This window comes from Trachemys scripta, chromosome 20, assembly GCF_013100865.1.
Source record: "Trachemys scripta elegans isolate TJP31775 chromosome 20, CAS_Tse_1.0, whole genome shotgun sequence".
Classification (NCBI taxonomy): domain Eukaryota; kingdom Metazoa; phylum Chordata; order Testudines; family Emydidae; genus Trachemys; species Trachemys scripta.
The window spans coordinates 11,491,693-11,514,321 of record NC_048317.1 but is presented as its reverse complement, the minus strand read 5'-3'; the positions used below and the strand labels follow the sequence as shown (position 1 = coordinate 11,514,321).

At 55.6% G+C, this 22,629-nt stretch overlaps 1 protein-coding gene across 2 annotated transcripts in view; it reads right to left on the bottom strand.

Annotated features, from left to right (window-relative positions):
• Positions 1-14,428: 14,428 nt before the first annotated feature.
• The window catches only part of RCC1 (regulator of chromosome condensation 1), a 30,980-nt gene continuing 22,779 nt past the window's right edge, over positions 14,429-22,629 (bottom strand). For both annotated transcript variants that reach the window (XM_034753922.1, XM_034753923.1), the window contains 7 exons: positions 21,419-21,598; positions 21,243-21,339; positions 20,401-20,523; positions 19,460-19,615; positions 18,284-18,403; positions 17,203-17,355; positions 14,429-16,229 (listed from right to left, as the gene is read on the bottom strand). In XM_034753922.1, the coding sequence (XP_034609813.1) occupies positions 16,054-16,229; positions 17,203-17,355; positions 18,284-18,403; positions 19,460-19,615; positions 20,401-20,523; positions 21,243-21,339; positions 21,419-21,598 (1,005 nt within the window). In that variant the 3' untranslated portion in view covers positions 14,429-16,053. The remainder of the gene's footprint in view (positions 16,230-17,202; positions 17,356-18,283; positions 18,404-19,459; positions 19,616-20,400; positions 20,524-21,242; positions 21,340-21,418; positions 21,599-22,629) is intronic.

Here is a 22,629-nt window from a genome sequence, read left to right as displayed (position 1 = left end):
AGATATGATTGAGGTCTATAAAATCATGACTGGTGTAGAGAAAATAGATAAGGAAGTGTTGTTTACTACTTCTCATAACACAAGAACTAGCGGTCACCAAATGAAATTAATAGGCAGCAGGTTTAAAACAAATAAAAGGAAGTATTTCTTCACACAACACACAGTCAACCTGTGGAACTCCTTGCCAGAGGATGTTGTGAGGCCAAGACCATAACAGGGTTCAAAAAAGAACTAGATAAATTCATGGAGGGTAGGTCCATCAATAGCTATTAGCCAGGATGGGCAGGGATGGTGTCCCTAGTCTCTGTTTGCCAGAAGCTGGGAATGGGCAACAGGGGATGGATCACTTGATGATTCCCTGTTCCATTCATTCCCTCTGGGGCACCTGGCATTGGCCACTGTCGGAAGACAGGATAGTGGGCTAGATGGACCCTTGGTCTGACGCAGTTGGGCCGTTCTTATGTTCTTTTGATTTGGTCCAGCATTGGTAGCTAAGCGCCTGATCCAAAACCCATGCAGGTGAATGGAAGGACTTGGATCAGGCCCTACGTGAGTTCCAATAGGAATATACTGTAGTAATAGGAAGACAGCGGCTGGGTGTGTCATTTGATTTTCAAGCTGCACTTTCATCCAGCCCACTTCAAGGCCAGGTCTGCACTGGAGGTTGGAGGTAGCAGGATAGCACTGATCTTGCTGTACAGCCATGACGCCAGCCATAATGCTTTGCTTCCCCTCTGAGTACCTGCTTCCCCTCTGGGTACCCTGCCCTCTGGGTACCTACCCTGGAGTTCCTGGCACTACTCCCTGAAGCAGTGGCTTGTGGGAGATTTCACCTTTCAAGAGCCTTGCTGCTAAGAGGGCATGATTGCAGGATAACCACGATGCTGAAGACAACTTCGGTCACTGATGTTGTTACCCCCAAGGTAACTTTCACTCCAGGCAGTGTAAGGAATAAATCAACAGGAACTCAGCAATTCTGTCTGATCAAGGCGTAATGCAAGTCAACATGCGGGGGTATTCCCAACCCTCTGCCAAACGCCTCCCTGTCGGGGAGTAAAGATGCCAGGAAAACGTCTCTCCCAGAATACCTCCCCAAAGTACACTCTATTATCTAAACTTTTTATAACTAACTTCTATAAAACACGTGGTCATAATGACCCCTACTAAATCACTTTTCCTAACTTCCAATACATTGTTACTCTCAGAGGTGTCTAGATTCAAGGCTGTCCAGCCGCACATCTTCCATTCTCAGTGGTTTACTTTTTCTCCCCCTCTTCCCATATGGATTAGCAAAACTGCCAGTAATTATGACCTTGCTTCTGAAAGCCTGTCTCCAAATTAACCCTTAACTATGTGGGGCTCTATTTCATTCATTCCTAGTGGCTGAGTGCACATACTACAGTTGCAAATAACTTGAGCACATTCTGGGGTATACACACCCCACAAATCCAGGGCAACAACGTCATGGTTCCAGGGCACAGTGTGCTTTAGAACCCCTCTTGAGTGCACCCCTTTGGGGATAGACCTCGCTACCATCACCCCTTTCTGAGAGCCGTGCAGTTCTACCACCCTGGGACTGGGTCCCCCCCAAACACTCCTCCCATTTCTCAACCAGCCCCGACCAGGTTTGGCTTCACTCTGGGGATCTGTGACCAGTGAGCTGATCAGAGTAGCTCAGAAACAAAGCGCTCGTTCTTCATTCATCCAAAGGTCCAAGGCAAGCGGAGAAAGGAGGTAAAACCGTTTACGGTCTAATACGCAAAATCCCCAAACTTCCCTTGCAGGCTTCAGTACATTTCATCCAGCCCATGGGTGGTGGGTATCCAAGGCCAGGGAAGGCTGAGCGTCCCCAAACAGCCTTGTGTGGTCCTGCCCACACTGGGGCTGGGGCTAATGGGGGCCAGGATGGGGGCGCTCGGGCGGCCCGTGGGGGAAGGGCAGCAGCTGTGTGCTGGGGCACTCTGGGCCCCGGCGGGAGAGGCAGGGCCTCGGGAAGAAGGGGCAGACCAGGCCAGGGACTAGCTTCCCCGAGTCCGGGGTTCACCTGCTGCCCATGATCTGGCCCAGTGACCTCCATCGCTTAGTTGGCCCAAGCAGAGTGCCCTGCTGCAACGTCTATCTGTCTGTCTCAGCTTTCACGGCCGACCCCCTCCCCTTTCCTAGGCCCGAGATTCTGCAATGCTTTCGTATCCTTGGCAAGAATCAACTCTTTGAACCTGGATGGAGTCGGGTAAGTAGCTGCTTCGCAACTGACCGCCCAGGAGCCATTGTTACCTTAACCCCTTTGGAGCCTGTTAGCCTAGGTGTTGTATCTTTGCATTGCTTTATTTCCTCGGGGTAGTCTGTTTTGTGTCAAGGTCCAAATCTCTTGGGCAAGATGTGGTCCAAATGCCAGAGAAAATTTTAAAAGTAATAAGTAAATAAAAAGATTTGGGGTCCGTTCTAAAGCACCTGGCTGTCTGGATTTGGCCCGCAGACTGCCTATTGACTACCCCTGCCTCTGGGTGTCCCCCTTACAGCTTCCTTGATTTGACTCCATGCATTCAGGCAGAACAATATTTATAAAAAACCAACACACAACTCCTTTACTGTCCACAGCTGGAAAAGAACAGGCAGTGAGCTCTACGGGCCACGCCGCACGGTTTGACCAGGTTAGTGGCTTCTTGCAGCCCTGACTCTAGGCCAGCCTGACCAGATAGCAAGTGTGAAAAATCAGGACGGGGATGGGGGGTAATAGGCGCCTATATAAGACAAAGCCCCAAATATCGGGACTGTCCCTATAAAATTGGGACATCTGGTTACCCTAAGCCGAATACAGAAAACAGCAGGCAGGCAAGCCGATGAGCGCTCTGTGGGACGGGAGTAGAGGATATTTGCGCCATTGGGGTTATTGTACCAGTGCTCGGCCTCTGCACTGGCCATGTACCTATGGAGAGTGGTACTGTGGAAGGACCATACAGTGGTTCATAGGCGCCCGGGTCTCATAGCTGCGCGAACGTGGCTAAGCTTGCACCATGCAGACCTGCTGACTCGGGTCTGCGGCTTGAACTGCATCCACACTGCAAAATGACAGGGCTTGGGCCCGAGCCGAAGTGGGACTTGGACTCAGACACCCTTCCTTCTCCCAGTGGGTCCTAGGACCCAGGTCCTGAGTGCTTCTAGACCTGAGCCAGACGGGTGTGTGTGTGCGGACGATAGTGGGGAGAGGTTGGGCTCAAACATGAGTCTGAGCCCAGGTTTACAATGCCGTGTAGACACAAAGCCAGCCTTCCTGAAAGACCTTTGCTATTTCCTGCTTCAGTGAACTATTCCTGCTAGTAAACTTGCTCAACAGAATACTAGTGTGAGTTGGCCATGGAAAGCCAAAGCAAGTTCCTTAAATCATGGGAGCAAGTATTTATGGAAACTTAGTTAATTATTAGTAAGATTGAGTGGCTCCTAGAAGCCCCTGTCGTGGATTGAGACCCCATATGCTATGCACTATACAAAATCCAGGACATCACAATATTACAGCCTGCAATATTCCCCTGAGCACAAGTTCGGTATAAGCCAGGGGTTCTCAAACTGGGGGTCGGGACCCCTCAGGGGGTCGCAAGGTTATTACATGGGGGGTCGCGAGCTGTCAGCCTCCACCCCAAACCCCGCTTTGCCTCCAATATATATATTAAAAAAGTGTTTTTAATTTATAAGGGGGGTTCATACTCAGCAACTTGCTGTGTGAAAGGGGCCACCAGTACAAACGTTTGAGAGCCACTGGTTTAAGCTTCAGAGAAAGCGTCACACAAAGGAGAGCAACAGAAGCGTCAAGCTCTTTTTCAAACTGCTTTGCGGTGCCGTTTGAACCAGCGCGTGTTTGATCCGACTTCCAGCGAGACTATCGGACACTACAGCACGAGTCTGCGGAGCATCTTTCATGCCAACGCTCACCCCCAAACGCTCTAGATGTTAAAGAACCGAACACACAGAGAAAGAGGGAGAGACAGACCAGCGAGGAGAGAGCTGGAGTCAGGTACTGTTGGAAAGGAGATGGAGAGCCGATGAGGCAGAGAGACACAGAGGAAGATCATTCCAGGCAGCAGGAACTGCAGAGGAGAAGGCTCTCGCACTGAAGCACTGTGGTGAAATCGCAAGGAGGGAGAGCGGTGTGGTCAGAGACTCACCCAGCTTAGCTTTGGGGCCTGTCCACTGCCCCATTGTTCACCCTGTTGGGCTCCCCAAGAACTTCATGTGCCACAGGACACCCCTTTGGGGGTTGGGTTTATTAACAGAAGAACTGTCCCCAGCTCTCCTCCTCTGGTCTCTGCAGGTCCTAATTGGTCACCGTGTCGCTGAGCACCACCCACACGACTGATATGTTGCTGGTTCACACGCCAGGGGCGGCGTTCTTAGCCCTGGCCCGGCTGTGGCTTCCCGCCTCCAGGCATCTCCCCGTTCAGAGCAGCTCACCCAGCCCTTCTGCTCCTGGGAATCTCCCCCCCAGCCCAGGGTGCCATTTATATCTCCCAGCAGGCCTGGCTCTGAGTCACATGCTGCCCTCGCCCCCCAGGGCTCATTGCCCTCACCTGGGGAAGCAGGCTACACCTAAGCCCCCAACCCTCTTAAAGGGCCAGCTCCCCCGTCACCGAGAGGAACCCCTAGAGCGTCTCACTGAGACGCTTGCTCAGGAAGCCCAATGTAAAGGGAGCCGCAATCAGGGTCAGCGTGGCAAATCCTGTTTAATCCACCCAAGCCAGGGTAAGTGCTTCCTGTGGCCTAGGGAAAGCAGAACTGAACTTCGACCCAGCGCGTCTGGCTGCCGCCTGCCCTCTCTCAGTGGAGTGGAGTTCCCCAGCTCCTGGGCGACAGCTCTGCAATCTAAACAGGAAACCCACCTGCCTCCCCGCACCAAAGCAAGACTCAATGGAGCCCAGCTACCAGCCCCCGTGTCTGGAATGCGGGGGGGGGGGGGCAGTGTCCCGAACTCAGACAGAGCCCAGGGAGACAGACATCAAGGCCCAGAGCCATCCCCGGCGTAAACCCCACTGAAGTGGGGTAGGGGGTTGGCCCGGAAAGTGAATTACAATATTTTTACACCCCGCACAATGTTACAAAACGAGAGGCAGACGCTGCCGTTAACACATTGCGCCAGCCGCGCCCGCCAGTTCCCAGGTGCTGAGTGGGAACGCTGCCTAACATAGCCGAGATTTCACACCCCCACGGCAGGCGGGGGTTGCTAGCCCAGAACAGCGTGGGGGGGGGATAGAAATATTGCTCATGTGGTCTAGCAGGGGGAGGGGGGATGAGGCACTGAGTCCCAGTGCTTCCCCTCGAGAATTGGGGCTGGAATCCATTCCAACCCACCCCCGGCTTTGTGCGTTAGCAGCCCCAGGCAGACGCTGGCAGAGCCGCTCAGTCTGTCTTTCCCGGGCCAAGGGAGCCCTTGCCCCATCTGACGCTAACGCAGCCTCTTCCCACCCAACACTAGTGCCTGCTCTCCTCTCCGTAGTCGTCTTCCTCCACCTGCCCCCTTTCCAGCCCCACACACCCCGGGTGGCTGGAAGCCCTTCTCTGCCGGCAGGGACGGCATGCGGCACCGACGCCCACCCAGCCCAGCCATGGTCAGGACTCCTACAGCCGGCTCCCTCGCAGTCCCGGAATCCAGGCGAGAAGCGTTTGCTCTTGCCAAGGCTACGAAAACATTGCAGGGTCTCGGGCCTAGGAAAGGGGAGGGCGTCCGTGAAAGCTCAGACAGACAGACAGACGCTCTCAGGGCATCCAGGCGCTCGCGTGCTGAGACTCCTCTGGGGCTCTGGGACCGGGGCTGAGACACCCACGGGCCACGGGGTGGGTGGGACACTGGATGGAACATGGGAGTCACTTTATGACATTGGCGATACCAACATTATAAAATTGCAGGGAATCAGACCAGATACGCCACGTGAGGTAGCTGTGAAAACATTCCCGTTTGCCAGGTCTGATAATCTTGTGTATATGTTTGTATCACCTTTGTGTGATGAGTTATAGATATGTAGGGTTTATCCGTAGTTCTGGGAGACACCCCCAGACAGACTGGCCTCGGCCCTGCCTAGCTTGTTTGATGGCCTTTCAACGGGCATCAGCGGTACGAGAACCCATGGAAAGGAACCAGGGAATATGAGTCAGCAAGACATGCAGGGGCAGGCCTGTGCGCAGAACTCTAAGGCTTTTCCAGGCCATGTGCTGGGAAGCTTGTGTTTGGGACACAAGTAGGGTGACCAGATCTCCCGATTTTATCAGGACTGTCCCGATTTTGGGGACTTTTTCTTATATAGGCTCCTATTACCCCCCACCTCCTGTCCCGATTTTTCACACTTGCTGTCTGATCATCCTAGACACAGGAAGTACCAGCCATGTGGCCAGAAGAATATAAAAGGCAACTGCATCATGTCCGTTTTGTCTTCATTCCTGCTTCTTGCCCATGGGTGGTGGGTATGATAGGCCAGGGAAAGCTAAGCCTTCCCCGGTGCAGCTGCCGTTGACCCACCGCCGGACACCTGGGTCGTGGTGGCCCTGCCCCTTCCCCTTCCTCGAGGCCCCCACCCTCTGCTGCTGCCGGCCGCTGCTCACCGTGTCCCTTCTCCTTGGGGGGGGGAGTGAGGAGGGAACGCAGCAAGGCAGGGGGGGGCGGGAAGGTCTGGTGGGGGAGTGAGGAGGGAACGCAGCAAGGCAGAGGTGGGCGGGGAGGTCTGGTGGGGGAGTGAGGAGGGAACGCGGCAAGGCAGGGGTGGGCGGGGAGGTCTGGCAGGGGAGTGAGGAGGGAACGCGGCAAGGCAGGGGTGGGTGGGAAGGTCTGGCGGGGGAGTGAGGAGGGAACGCGGCAAGGCAGGGGTGGGCGGGAAGGTCTGGCGGGGGAGCGAGGAGGGAACGCGGCAAGGCAAGGGTGGGTGGGAAGGTCTGGCGGGGGAGTGAGGAGGGAACGCGGCAAGGCAGGGGTGGGCGGGAAGGTCTGGCAGGGGAGTGAGATGGCTCGCTGGGCCATGCGCTGGGACTGGCCGGAAGCTGGCCAAGCCGGGGAGGAGGCTGGCTGGGGCTGGCCCGGTGGCTTGGGGGGCAGCCTGGCGTGGCTGGGGTGGGCAGGCTGTGGGGCTCCTCCTGTTACGGGGGGGGTCGGGGGTCTGCCATGCACGGGGGCGGGGCCTTGGGCGGAAGGAGTGCAGCCAATGGGCTACCTTCCCCAAAGTCGGGGTTCACCTGCCGCCCATATTCTTATCTCTGGAGTAACTTTTCTAAAAACAGAGCTGTGAGCAAAGGAGTGAACAACCCATCCAAGCTGTGGACACGTTCCTGAGGGACTTTCAAACTCACCAACACTGCCGCAAACCTGATCTATGGACTGAAATCTGATGTGTGTGTCTGATTGCTTTACCATTTAACAACGCTCGTCTGGTGCTTGCTTTTTTTTCCCTTTATAATAAACCTTTCGTTTCAGACACTAAAGGACTGGCTGGGTAAGATCCAAATGAATATTGACCTGGTACCGTGGCTGACCCTTTGGGGTTGGAAGAACATTTTTTACAGGAGTCGGTGCCGATTGGGAGCCAGAGACCTGGAATGTAATAAAGAGGGTTGTGTGATATCTTTTCTTCTTCTTTTTTGCTTCTTGATAACCAAGAAGTGGGGGGGGATCAGGAGCACAGTTTGTGAATAGTTGGTGAGTATAACTTCAGTGTTAACCATCTAGGGTGACCAGATCGCAAGAGTGAAATATCAGGACACATTGGGTGAGTTGCGGGACGGACAGACAGACACAGGTGCACAGCCCCGACTGGAGACAGAGGCACAGTGTGCTACCAGCGTGCCCCTTCCTGTTGGGGGTGGGCCCATGCTGCGCCACACAGCTCCCCTGCCCAGTGCCCCCTGGATCCACTATGCCCAGAGCCCTCCTACAACCCTTCCACCACAAATGCACAGTGCTGTGCACACACACCTCACCCAGCGCCCCCCTGCCACAGCCCCACCACAGCTGCCCAGCACCCCACACAGAACCCCCCCACTCGCTAGTTTCCCAATACACACAGATTTCCCCTCCCTCCCAGTGCTCTTCCCAACAGCCCCACCACCACAACTACACAATGCCCCACACAGACCCGCACTGCCCAGTGCCCTGACACACACAGATCTCCCCCACTGCCCAGCGCCCTCCACACCCTCACAGCCCAGCGCCCCACACTACACCTCCCAGACACTCACCATCACACCCTGCCCCCTTCCCTGGCCGCACTCACCAGCCCAGCTGGGAGGTCTCTGGCTCCTAGGGTGAGAGCGGCGAGGGAGGTCTCCAGACTCTCCACGTGCTGCGCCCAATGTGGGGGGAGGAGGGGTGGTACCCTTCAAGGACAGGAGCACCTGGGGCAAACCCATGCCCCAACATTGGGCTAAACTCTCGCGGGAACAAGCGAAGCCAGACTCAGCATCCTGGGAGTAGAGCCTAAGAATCCACAGCCAGCTCTTGCCACCCCTGGACACATCGCTCTGCACGGCCTCCACTGGGATCGCAGGAGCGCTAGGGGAGTCCCTGCTCCTAAAGCCAAGGCCGTGCAGAATTGCCAACCCATCCCAGCGTCGCCCATAGGAGTAATTCCTCACAGCTCTGGCCCTTGCCTCCGCGAACCCAGCTGCGTGTGCACCCCCAGGACCAGGCTGCATCCGGAGACGTGCAGATTGGCCAGCTGAGGCGTCAGACCCAGACCGGCGTCTGCCTGAGCCTCTCTCCAAATCTCCACGGGATCCCCAATCCCGGCAGGTGGGGTGAGCGTGCGGCTGACAACAGCCAAACGCAACAGCTGTGAGCAGGTCCTGTAATGCCCGGGATGCTGCGCTCTGTTCATTTCAGTGACATATCACCAGGACTGCTGGACATCAGAGCGCAGGGGAAATAGACCGGGGGGGGGGGGGGGGGCAGACAGTGCAAGCAGCAGGTAGCCTCCTGGGCCGGGCCGGGCCCCCCACCATGACCCATCTCCCAAACCTACAGGCAAGCCTCAGAGAATCCTGCCCTTGTTCTCGACAGAGACACCTCGAGTGCAGGGCTAAGAGGCAGGGAGAGGGTTTGCTGACCATGACCCTAGCAGCTAGGGGAAGGCCAAGCGACAGGTCAGGCCGCCTTTCAAACAGGTCCTCAGCAGGGGGAGCCCCAGAGCGATTCCCGCCCTGCTGGAAAAGAGGCCACAGCTACTGGGGAGACCCTGGCTGGCCCAGTGGGAATTTGCACCCGTGGCAGGATCGGGGAGCCATGAAATCGGGGTTCTATGCCTGGTTCTGCACCTCTCTATAGTGAGTCGCCCTGGCTGGAAATATTCCCCCCCTTTGTAAAGCCCTGTGAGCTCCTGGGGGCCCTGGGGGTGAGCCCCTTGGCCAACCCTGAGGAGCTCCTGTGGGCCAGGACTTTGATTTCAGCTGCTGGAGCTGGGACTCCCCACTCCTGTCTTGTTGCTGCCACCGTGTGGCCACATCCCAGAACTGCAGGGGGAAAAAGTCCCCCCAGGGGAACTCCAGCGTTTTTGACCCCACAGCTGTGATTTTTGGTAAGGTTAGACAGCGGGGATGGAGGGTTTGAGGCAGCAGGCGCTGAGGTGACAGACTGAGCTGCTGCTGAGCGGGAAGAGGGTTGAGTCAGCCCTGTAAAAGCCCAGACAGATTCAACAGCTTCTGCTGGCCTGAAAATTCTGATTCTGGCTGGTCTACGAAGGAGAGAAAACTCTGGGGCCAGACCCTCAGCTGGTGCAAACCAGTGCAGGGCCGTTGACTTCAAAGAAGCCACGCTGATTTACACCGGCTGCAAATCTAGCCCCATAACTTCCAAGATTAAGTACCTGCCCCTTTTCATCAGTATCTCCAACGTTCGACTCCTTGCTCCATCCACTGCTAAGCAAAGCGAGACTGGAGTTTAGCAGGCCTGGGACAGGCGGCACGAGAACCCAGCCTGCTGCTGACAGGTTTGCTGGCAATTCGGTAGCTTGGATGCCTCCCTGGGAGTCAGTTCTAGACCAATTCCCCCAGGGCAGAAGCCTTTCAGATAAGCTGCAAGCCCACGTTCTCTGCCTTTCAACGGGGGACAAAGGCAGGCCGTGACCCCCATGGCCATTGCTCTCCCCCGCTGCGTTCCACAGCAGCTGCCTGTGGCAAGGAGATGGCTCCATTCGGCCCAATCGCTTGAAGATTGTGCAACATGAGAAGTGGGGCTCTGCCGCTCCTTTAGTGCTTTGAGATCCCCAATGACAGACGTGGAGCTGGGCTCCCCAGCCACCTGCGTTTTGCCGGGCGAACCAGCCTCACACCGTTCAGACCCATGTAAACGGCTTCCCCAGCACCCGGCCCCAGCCGCCCCCGGGCCAGCACCGCGCAAGCTGAAGCAAATCACATCCGCCGCACAGCTTGGCTTTCGGCCACGGGGTGATTCGCCCCGCAGCTCCCTCAGCCTGGGGCCCTGCCCTCCTTGGAAAGCGCCCAGCCCAGCCCAGCCTGGAGAGACAAGCCGAGCCTCACCAGGCTGCCAGGGGAGGGACAATACATTAACGTGGCAGGCATTAACTGGCTGAATGATAGGCCTCAAAATGGAACCGGGGAATTGTCTTCCAGCGGGTTTGCTTCCTGTGGGGCCCCTCGGGGCTTGGCCCTACGGCTACTTACCATCTTTATCAACGACCTGGAATTAAAATTAAAATCATCACTGATCCAGTTTGCAGCGGACAGGCCAGTGGGGGGAGCGGGGAATGATGAAGAGGGCAGGTAACTACCGATCACAGTGGTCCCTTCTGGCCTCACACTCCACAAAGCGAACAGAGGAGCCCCGGAGCAGAGGAGTGAAAGTGCCTCACGCATCAAGAGGGAACCGCAGTTCCCATAAGCCCCGAGGGCGGTGGGGCTCGATCCTTCGCCACTAACTCCATCCAGGCAGAGCGATGTCCTTGGTGAACCTTCTAACCCCCAGCCACCCCCGGGAGGTTGGCCCTAGCCCCACTTATGCCCAGGTTAAACAGACAAGCCAAAGCCACAGAACCTGGGCCAGGAATAGGGTCCGGGAGGCTCACCCCCCCCCCCCCCCCCCCCCTTTTGGTCGACGCTCTTGGCTTTCCTGCCGGGCTTTTCTAAGCTCCCCCTATTTTGGAAGCAGAGCTGAGGGCTGGAGAATGGAAAGGAGCTAACAGGGCCTCGGCCTTAGCAACCAGTCAGATCCACAGCCTAAGACAGACAAGGCCCCGTGTAGGCCGCAATTCCTCAGCTAGGGAACACACACACACCCTTGCCCCCACGTCCCGTTAATCTGTGCTCCAGGGGAATTAAGCTTCTAGCCCTCGAGGTTTGAAACACAAAGGAGAGCCCGGCCACAGCAGACAGCAAGGCCCGGAGACAGAGGAAGGCTGTCCCACATGGCAGAGCTGCAGAGGGGAAGGCTCTTGCATCTAGCAGAGAAAGGAGGCTCCTGCTCGGTGATCAGAGAGGGATGTGGCCAAGGGGGTGGGCTGGTGCAAGTTTCAGGAGGGTTTTAAAAACAAGAGGGAGGAAATGGATCCGGAGGGGCTGCGGGGAGCTAGCCGAGAAGTTTGGGGTGGGGGTGACTGAAGGAGGCCGACTGGAGCTTATAGAACGGTGATTCGGGGAGCAGAGATCACGGCCGCCCCAGCCCAGCAGCCACAAGCCTGGTAGGCCTGGGGGCCGCGGCGCAGCTGGCTTGAGACACCAGGCAGTCTAGTCTCCGGTTCACAAGCTGGGGTTGAGCATGGAGAGTTGGGGGAGGGGGGGTATTACAAATACGTTTTTCCTTCCACCTGCAACAAGTTTACCCTTTCAGAGAAGCAGCCCCAGAAACGTGTACAGAGACCAGGCACCCCGGGGGCTTTAGGAAACATCATTAATCCATCACTCGAAGGCAGAAAGACACCACGGCCAAGGGGGGAGAAGGGGAGGGTTCACCCCTCTAAGTGGCCAGGTATTTTTTTGACACCTGTTTAAAAAGAAATGACGCCCCAGCTTCCCACCTGCCCTGCAGCGAGAAGTGCATTTCTTAAGCCCATTGATGGGCGGGGGCTGCGGCACCAGCATTCGAATCAGCCGTGGGTCAGATTGAAAGCAAAGCGCCCGTCAAAGCAGGACTGGGTGCCCTCGCTCACGAGCGTTGGAAAAGCTCATGGGTTGGGGAGGAAGTGGCATCTATTGGGTTAAAGCGCAGGGCAGCGAGCATTATCCGACTAGGTGCTGACACTGTCAGACCCAGACTGCAAACTCCAAGGGAGGGACCATCTTTGTTCTGGGTCTGTACAGCGCCAAGCGCAATGAAGTCCCGATAGAATCATAGGACTGTAATGGACCTCAAGAGGTCATCTAGTCCAGTCCCCTGCACTCGTGGCAGGATTAAGTATTATCTAGACCATCCCTGACAGGTGTTTGTCTAACCTGCTCTTAAAAAAAAATCTCCAATGATGGAGATTCCACAACCTCCCTAGGCAATTTATTCGTGTTTAACCACCCTGACAGTTAGGAAGTTTTTTCTTATGTCCAACCTAAACCGCCCTTGCTGCAATTTAAGCCCATTGCTTCTTGTCCTCTCAGATGTTAAGAACAATTTTTCTCCCTCCTCCTTATAACAATCTTTTATGTACTTGAAAACTGTTATGTCCCCTCTCAGTCTTCTCTTCTCCAGACTAAACAAACCCAATTTTTTCAATCTTCCCTCATAGGTCATGTTTTCTAGACCTTTAATCGTTGTTGCTCTTCTCTGGACTTTCTCCAATTTGTCCACATCCTTCCTGAAATGTGGCGCCCAGAACTGGAGTTGAGACCTAATCAGCTTGGAGTAGAGCAGAAGAATTACTTCTCATGTCTCCTGCTAATACATCCCAGAATGATGTTTGTTTTTTTGCAACAGCGTTACACTGTTAACTCTTATTTAGCTTGTGATCCACTATGACCCCCAGATCCCTTTCTGCAGTACTCCTTCCTAGACAGTCATTTCCCATTTTGTATGTGTGCAACTGATTGTCCCTTCTTAAGTGGAGTACTTTGCATTTGTCCTTATTGAATTTCATCCTATTTACTTCAGACTATTTCTCCAGTTTGTCCAGATCATTTTGAATTTTAATCCTATCCTCCAAAGCACTTGCAACTCCTCCCAGGTTGGTATCGGCCGCAAACTTAATGGCATAGAGAGTACACTTATAATCTAAATCACTGATGAAGATATTGAACAGAACCGGACCCAGAACCGATCCCTGTGGGACCCCACTCATTATGTCCTTCCAGCATGACTGTGAACCACTGATAACTACTCTCTGGGAATGATTTTCCAACCAGTTCTTCATCTACCTTATAGTAGTTCCATCTAGGTTGTATTTCCCTAGTTTGTGTTTGAGGTCACGCAAGACCGTATCAAAAGCCTTACTAAAGTCAAGATATACCACGTCCACGCTTCCCCCCATCCACAAGGCTTGTTACCCTGTCAGAAAGCTATCGGGTTAGTTTGACACGATTTGTTCTTGACAAATCCATGCTCTTATTTATCACCTTATTATTTTCTAGATTGGTTGCAAGCAAATTGGTTGCTTAATTATTTGCTCCATTATCTTTCCGGGTACAGAAGTTAAGCTGACTGGTCTGTAATTTCCTGGATTGTCCTCATTTCCCTTTTCATAGATGGGCACCATATTTTTTTCCAGTCTTCCGGAATCTCTCCCATCTTCCATGACTTTTCAGAGATAATCGCTAATGGTCAGATACCTCCTCAGGCAGCTCCTTGAGTATTCTAGGATGCATTTCATCAGGCCCTGGTGATTTGAAGACCTCTAACTTGTCTAAGTAATTTTTGACTTGTTCTTCCCTAGTTTAGATTCTGGTCCTACCTCATTTTCACTGGCATTCATTATGTTAAACGTCCAATCGCCACCAATCTTCTTGGTGAAAACCGAAACAAAGGTTTCACTGAGGCTCCTAGACATTACTGCAATACACAACCAACCTCAAAACACACAGGGCCCACAATGACCTTTCTGCCATACCAGGAGTCCCGACTCCCAAGCCCCGCCCTCACCTCTAGCGCACAACCCAGGGGCGGGGCGTTAGTTTGGATAGGAACATTTCGTTCAGGCCAGCTAGGAAAGACGAAAGGCGCTGCAGAAGGCTCGGTTTGTGGCTGAAGGAACTGGAACCGGGTCTGGGTCTCAGCTGCATGAGTGCAAATTGCACGGCCAAGTCAGAGGAGCCCTGGTACCCAGACAGCGCCCTGATGGGCCCCCTAAAGATACCCAAAGAAGAGACAATATTGTTAGATGTATTATACTGTGCTACAATTTTCAAATTTGTATGTGAAAAGCAGCTGCCCATAGTAGTAAAACAAAGCCAACTGCTCTGGGTTAGTCCCACAGCATTTCACAGGGCCCAAAGACCTCTCTCCTCTTCAGTGACGAGCCACACGAGGGGTTATCAAAACTCGATTTATTCCAAATGTTAAAAGTTTAGTTTCCTGCCTCTCTTCCCCACTCACCCCGCAAAATATTTTTAAATTCTTTTTTTCTTTAAAAAAAAACAAAAAAAACCCAAAACTATTATATGAGCCACTGTACAATTTCCCTGTTCCCTCCCTGATATTGCTATAACTTAACATATAAAACAGGCCTTTGCAGAACCGCGGTTCTTATTCGAGGTGTTTGGAATGCAGCGGCAGGAGAAGACAGAGTGGGAGCGGTGTGGATGGCCTGGCTAATTAGACACACACACACACAATCATCCAGGGTACTAAATCAGGCTGGTTACTTTGAGTGATCTAATGCACAGTTGGAATTGGATTCTCTTCCTCCTCTTCAAGGCCTATGTAGCAAATTAAAACCTAACCGGGGAGGGTGGGGGAGACACAGAAGAGTACAAACAAAAAGCCATCATCAAAAGTGTTCTCTTGCTGCAAGTCTCCAGGGATGGATACAGAGAGTGAAGACCGGCTGGCTGCAATTCTAAAAGCAGGGGGACATAAGAAGGAGTTAAGCGATGTGAAAATACGCCTCTTCCTAGCTCTTGGCTGCATCCGATAGGGAAATGGAACGATTTGACTAGACAAATGATTTGCTCAAAACTTCACCCACCTGCAGGGTTTAGTCTAAGGCCAACGTATTCAAATGCGAGAGTATGGGGTTACTCTTCGAAAGTGGCCTGATTGGCAAAGGTCTTGAGCGTTCCCAGCTCCCGAGGGAACTCGGGATCGCTCAGCATCTTTGCAGCTCTAAACAAGGCCGGCTACTTAGGAACTTAAACAAGTTCGGAGACTGACTTCAGAGACTCCCAGTTGAGGAGTCTGACCTGAGTCACAGCTCAGGTGACCTTAGAAAACTTCCCAGGAGAGACCAGAACGCTTCCTCCCACCTCTGTCTGCCCTACACCCCTCCCCAGGTTAGATCCTCTGTCTCCGGACCTTACGCTGCACTGAGATCACACCAGCTAGCAATTCACGCAAGAAGTGGCGGGGAGGAGCTGGGAGAGGGAGGGCCAGCCTCAGATATCTACAATAAAAAGAGACTTGGCCAACAGATACATAAAAGTGACTCCAATCACACGAGGCCCGTGGGAGAGCTCTAAGGAAATGGGACGAGGGGAAGACAGAGGCTGGGGGATTTGGCTTTCGGGTGCTGTGGCCTTGAAAAGTTTGAGACACCCAAGTCCTGTTGCATATCAAGGGGAATGCCAGCGTGGCTGGGCATGGAATCGTTTAAAACGGTGGGGAACCCACTTTGCTATCACGCTGGAAAATCAGCTTTGGGGGCGACCAAGCGGGGAGGAGGAAGAGGAAGAGGAGGCAGTGAGCCCTGAATACGCCAGCAAAGCCGCACGCTTCCAGAGGGGAAAGGTGTCTCTGAAAAGCCACCCTCCAGCCATGCAGACTCTGCCCCTGGGATTCCAGTAAGAGGCAGCTAGTGTCAGCTGGGGGGAGAGGGGGTTCCCCCCATAACTCTGCAGATAAATCAGAAGGTCTCAGGAAACAACCAGTCTCCCAAGCCCCACCCCTGAGCCGCTCGGGGGGCGTCCCCTGCGTTACTGCTGCAACATGCTGCGTCATCAACTCTGCTCCTTGTCCCTGACCAGCAAGACGGTGTGCTGCCCCCCACTGGACACAGACAGGACGACGCGATTCTCCAGCTGCTTGCCAGTCATCTCCACGGGGCTCCAGACGTCCTCCTCTTCTCCTGTGCCCAGCTGGTAGTTGGTACCCATGCCCCAAGCAAACGCTCGCCCTGAAAGCAGACAGGGGCAGACGCTGATGGCCCACCCGACACTGGAGGCCGTGCCGCGTGCCTGTAGCACAGACAGACCCGAGCGGGTCCCTGGGGCGAGGAGGGGAAGTGGTTTTCGAACCCAGCACTTGGGCGGGCAGAGTGTTAGCTTCCTACGAGCACTCGTGTTGCCAGGACAGCGCTGCGGAAGCTCCAGGGAACGGCGAGGCCGAGACTCCAGATTAATACTGGCTTTTCTTCTGGTTCACTCCATTTATACAGGGTAAATAAGTGAACCAGAGGTGGTTTAATACTGTACGTCGTTAATCAATTGTTGGGGGATCCAATAGGCGGCTTAGAGACACTTCTAACACCCAGTGCGCATGTCCAGTTCCCCCACTGACCCTTTATAAACAGCCCCTTCGGAGAAAGAGATTTTTGCAGCGTTTGCCTAGCTCGACCCGCGTGCAAACAGCATGCGGTGCCAAGGTGCTCGCCCTCTGGAGATTGCCACCCACCACCAGGGGATGTTCTGCAGAGGGACTGGATTAGTAACAGATATGGAGTCTTTCCCCTCTAGGTCGGTGGTTCTAATCCAGGCCAGGCAGCGACGGGGTTGTTATTAACCTCGTTGGCTGACGGCTGGGGAGCAGGGGGTACGTAGCAATTCGACTGTCTCAGCCTCGGCTCCCCGCGTACTGGTGTCTATCCTGCAAAGATTTGCCTTGTCCATCCTCAGCACGATGGGTCGGGATTGTGTGGATCTCCCCCCCGCTCTTCTCCTGGGGTCTCTGCAGATCAAGGCTGGGGCACAGCGGGCGGGTGGGAAAGCCCATAGCTTCCCTGGCTAGAGGATTTTAGTCTGGGGGCCGTCACAGCCAGGTAGGGACAGGTATTAGCTGCATTCCTGGCATCCGAACGGAGGCACTAACTGACCAGGCCCCAAAGTCGCCCATTACTCACAGAGCCATTCCCCCCGGCCCTCTCCACTTACCTTCCTGGGTAACAGCATAGCCAACAGACGCCCCGCAGGCGATGGAGGAGACGCTTGGCAGCTCCGGGATGGGGGTGGGCATGCTCTTCTCTTCCGCCCCTTCTCCAAGCCCTAACCGGCCGTACTCTGCTCTGCCCAGGCTGTAGGCTTTCCCTGGCACAGGTGGGACATGCAAGAGACACATTACTCCTTGGGAGCAGAGACCACCCCGGATGCATAGAATTTACATCACTCGGGTACCTACCTCAGTCACCCCATGTACATTCGGCCCCCTGACAGTCAGATCTGGCTAATCTCAGGCATTATTCCTTCCCCGTATTGCCCTGTGTGGAACCCGGCAGCCTGCAGACCGCTCCAGACCAGGAGCGTGCAAACTGCACCAGGGTGGGAGTACACATGATGGAGACCAACACCCACTTAGATGCCAGGGGCCAAAGCCAAGAAGTTGCTCCTGATTCCGGTATTTGCTCAGCCCCGTCCCACCCCCACTGCCAGCTAGGGAGAGACGAGCTGCATCCTTGGCTTTCTGGTTATTAGCAGCATCCAGGAGCCTTTTGTGATTCTGTATTTAATGGAGACAATGTTGGGGCTGCAGCATGGCGTCCTCTCATTTACCAGAGAGGTGGCGTGGTCTAGTGGATAGTGCACTGGACTGGCACTCTGGAGACCCTCTGCCCCTGCCTGCTGGGTGCCCTGGGCAAGTCACTCCCCCTCTGGGCCTCAGTTTCCCCACCTGTACAATGGGGATAAGGACACTGACCTCCTTTGTAAAGCACGTGAGATCTGTGGGTGAAAAACCAGGTGTGATTCCCATGACTCTGCTAGGCAAGGGACCGAAAAGTCCCCTTCACATTCCCACCCATGGACTGTACTGAACATCCCCAACGGCAGCCACAACCCACGTGCCAGCTCAGGGTAGAGAGCTGCCCGTGACCTCAAGAATGCCAAGGATCTGGGGCTCAACCATCACCCCAATCCCAGTGCCCTGGCACTGGGTGACAGCAGCCCAAAACCAAAACCAAAAGACTGCAGACTCCTGCCCTCCTCCTCCGTTTGGTTCACAAGCAGCTGCCCCACTCACCCTCCGAGTCCAGGCACACCGTGTGGTGCTGCCCGCCCGAAAACCCCACCCAGGACTTGGTGGAATTCTTGAACGACGTCAGGTTCTGGGGAGCGAAGCAGGGCTCGGTGTCCTGCGTCCCTGCAGGGGGGACAACGAAAGCCAAGGAAGTCAGAGACAGGTGAGCAGACCCTCCCCTCCCCTCCCCCCAGCCTGCAAGTTACCCCCAAGCCCGCTGCAGGAGAACGAACGCACTACGTCACGAGACTTAATCGACGCTGCTTAGCCTGGACCAGGACCATGAAGAGACAATCCAAGAATGTCCCACCTGTTCTGTGTCTTGCAGCCGTTATTAAATGCACAGACCTGTGCCATGCAAACCTGCTGCTAAAACCAGTGGGCTGAGAGCTTCCAGGCAGCGCCGGAGGCAACAACCCAACTGCTGCTTAGGAGTCTTCTCATCTATCCTGACAGTGCCACGAAGCCCGGCTTCCTAGCACGTCAGGGAGCAGGATGCGAGCAGGCCCCTTGCCTTAACGGCACCTTTCTTCTGCCACCAGGACCGACCACGCCCAGACGGGACAGAGCGTTTAGCAGGGCACAGGACCTACCGACTCCACGGGAGGACCCGGCCACAGACACCGTCTCGCATTGAATTCAATGGGAGCTGTAGAACGGCCAGAAAATTCAGCACTTTCTCAGCGCACAGGGCCCTGCAAGGCGAAAGACCGCCCGGCCCCTCTGCGCCATCAGGGGCAGGGACACAGCCCACAGGGGAGCTATTAAAGATCCCGGCAGCCCGGCCACTTTTAGAAAGCGTTAAACAAAGCCAGAGCAGCGGGCGCACCCAGCCTGCTGGGGTCCGGCTAGTTAGTTTGGAGTTTTCCTTCATTAGCCAATTACGCTCGACTCAATGCTTGAACCCTCGCCCAGCAGGCGCAAGGGGCCGAGAGGAAGGCTTGTCCATGGTCAAGGTCCTTGATGAGGCTTAGGAGACCTGGATTCTTTCCCCAGCTCTGCTCCACACTTCCCACGCGTGACCTTGGGCAAGTCGCTTCGTCTCCCTGCACTCCCACTTCCCCCTCGGTGAGACGGGCCTAGCACACCCTTTCTCCCCTCCGCCAAGGCGTCTGCGTGGAGACTGTCTCACTGTGCGCACGTACAGCGCCTAGCGCGGGAGCACAGACAACTCCTCACCCAGCTGGTGGTAGTTCGAGAGGCCGAAGCCATAGACGTAGCCCTCCTGGGTGACGGCGAAGGTGAAGTACGCCCCGCAGAAGGCGTCCTGGAAGCGCACCCGGCCCTTGCCGCCTCTCCCCTTGAGAGGGACGCGCTGAGGCACGAGCAGTCGTTCTACACGGGAGACGAGAGATCAGGCTGCAGCGAGGAGAGCCAGGGAGAGGTGCCCTCCCCACAGGCACATCTGGGGGCGGGGGGACAAGCCTGGCTGGCCTTTCAAGTGCTTCGCTCAGTCAAGCACAGCGTCACTCCGAGCTGGCCAGCACCCCCTCTTGGGGCCTCATTCTCCTGGCGCTCTGTGGGACAGAAGCAGCACCCAGCCCTCCCCTGCCCTACACCAGACCCAGAGACTAAGCAACTCAAGCCGCTTGTCTAAAAAGAAACTTGGTAGCCCTCGCAGAGCCAGCGAGGGGCTGCCCCATACCCTCTCCTCGCCGTCAGAGGCGTCAGCTTGTATGAGGGAGACTTGCCCACGTGGCCCGCCTTCCGGCGGCACTGCAAACCCACCCCCCGCCTTTGATTGATCCTGTTTCATTGCCACCGCTGGCAAAGAGTCACTCGCCAGCCCCCGGCAGGACAGGGCTGCTGTCCAACCAGCTCATCTCCCCGGCTCGGGACCGAGCGCGCCCCCCTGTGACGTGGTGGGGGCGCAGCTCCCATCAGCAGTGTCTGTTTTAAAATCATGCTGCGCAGCACGTTCACGAGCCAGGTGAAAGGACCCTGGAGACTGCAGCCCAGCCAGCTTCTGCGCCTCCCTGCTCAGCGAGCCCATGCCCCAGTCTGGCTCGGGGAGGCCATCAGTGTCTATAACCCCTCCCCAGCCCGTAGTGCCTTAGCCAGCACCGGCTCAAGGGGCCCCACCAGCGCGTATCCCCCTCGCAGCGTCAAGCGCGACTCACGTAAACCTTTCCTTCCTCCCCGGTTGGCAAAGAGCTCCGGCACCCTTCCCAGCTGGCCCTGCTCGCCACAGCCACACGTGTACAGGTCCCCGTCCACGGTCAGCAGCACCAAGTGATCGTTCCCTGTGGGGACGGAGAGAGGGCTAGCACCAGCCTTGGGACGCCGATCCCCTTGCGGCGTGCCCACCGCTGGTACCCCTGCCCCGGGTCAGGAGCACGGCTGGGTAACGCTGGGAGACAGCCGGAGAACAAGCCTGGCACGTAAAGTCTCACGCTAAAGCGTTTACTTGGTAAGAGCCCCAGGAGTTTTACGCCCTGCACGATCTCTGGGAGTTTCTATTGGCATCTAATGCTAACTCCCTGTGTTATTTGCTACATTACCAACCATGGGCACTAAGCCACCTCTCCCATCTGATCCCAACCCAAACACTGACATCAGCGGAGTTCTAACCACCCCCAAAACAGTGGCACCGGAAACATTAAGACTAGAGTCACTGATGACTCCCCATCGATGCCATGGAAAAGTCCCTTACCTGCCCTGCCTTGGTTTCCCCACCCACGAGAGGGATAATACTCCTACTCCGCAAGGATTCATTAGTTCACATTTGCAAAGTACTTGCAGAGAGACTGCACCGAGAACTATTATTATTAACGGCCAGTTGGGGGGGTGAGACAGGAGGCAAGCGCTGGGCTGGTGGAGGGGAGGGAACACCCTTCTGCAGCTGGTAGAAAAAGATCAACTCATCCGGTTTATTCTGGGCCGGATTCTGTCCCAGCGGCCGTAGCTGGGTTAGTGGCTTGTCCGTCAGCCTGAGTCACCTGTGCACTGAGCCCTCACTCACCTGAGACTATTTTAAGGACAGGCACCTCTAGCGGCAGTGGCACCGGAAGGGCACTCTTCTTCATGGGTTCCAGCAAACCAATGACTCCATTGTTATCCTGGACGGGGAGAGAGACGTTGAGTGGCAAAGCCCGGGAAGACGCAGCAAAGCTCCCCGAGCCAGCGCAGCCCGCGTACCCGGAAAGAGCCCCAGAGGAAGACCCTGCCGTCCTCCGTCAGCGCTGCTGTGTGACTATCGCCGGCAGCCACCTGCACCACCTTCTCCTGCAGCTCCACCAGCCCCGGGGTGGTCTCCGAGCCCTCCTCGGAGGTATCGCGTCCCAGGGCGCCTTCGTCGTTGCAGCCGAAAGAGTAGATCTGGAAACGGAAACATCTCACGGTGGGAAAGGGGCCCAGCACAAGGACAACAAAGCTGGTGCGAGAGAACCCGCCTGGCTCTGATGACCCCGCGCGTAAAGCAGCTGGCAAGGGGGACGGCTGCATTATTCTCAGAAGCTGCAGATGGACAGTGCCCGTTAAAAGATACAGGCTTACAAAGCCAAGGAAACAGTCACTGCTGGGGGCGGGGAAGCCGACACGCCGCAGCGTACGGGCGAGGAAGGGGGCGCTTGCCTCTCCTGGAAGGTATTAGGAGACCTTTAATGTCGCTGCAGGGCAGAAAAGGCCGTGTGCTTTCCAAGCTCTCACACAAGAGGATCTGCCTGGGGAGCACTGAGACAACTCCCCCTTGATGCTCTCTGAACCCCAGGCTTCGGTTACGGAGCCGCCTCGCTCTCTGGCACAGAGCAGACCAGTTTGCCATCGACCCACGGCAGAAGTCACACGGACGGGCTAGTCAGCAGAGAAGTCTAATCGCTGCCTTCATGGCACGTGCGCCAAACGAGGGGGAAGAGAGCCCCACCCAGCCCACTTTTCTGCCTTGCAAGAATTCATTAGATTTGGTCAGTCACAAGGACGGCGGCAATGGAACCAGTCGGAGGGGTCCCATGACGAAGCAGTACCGTGCTATCACAGGGCTGTCCCGTGGCGCTGCTTACCACCGGGCCAGATGCAATACGACGTTAACAGCTGGAGCTGTACAGAGACAGGTTCCCCCTGCATGGCTCATATCGAACCCAGGAATTTTACCAACTCACAGTTCCTTCGCTGCACGCGGCTCAGAGCGAGCGACCCCAGGGCAGCCCCCGCCCGACACTCTAAGCATCCAGGCTCTGACCAGAAGCTATGGGAGGTCAGAAGGCTGCAGAGCGAGATCACGGTAACGTGCTGCCTCTTTAATCAGAGAGGCTCTGGAGCAAGGAACCTGTTTGGGGGGAGGTCCCGAAGGGTTTTGACCCACGGCCAGCTGCCTCTGCGTAACAAGAGTCATTAAGACGGCGCTTACAGTC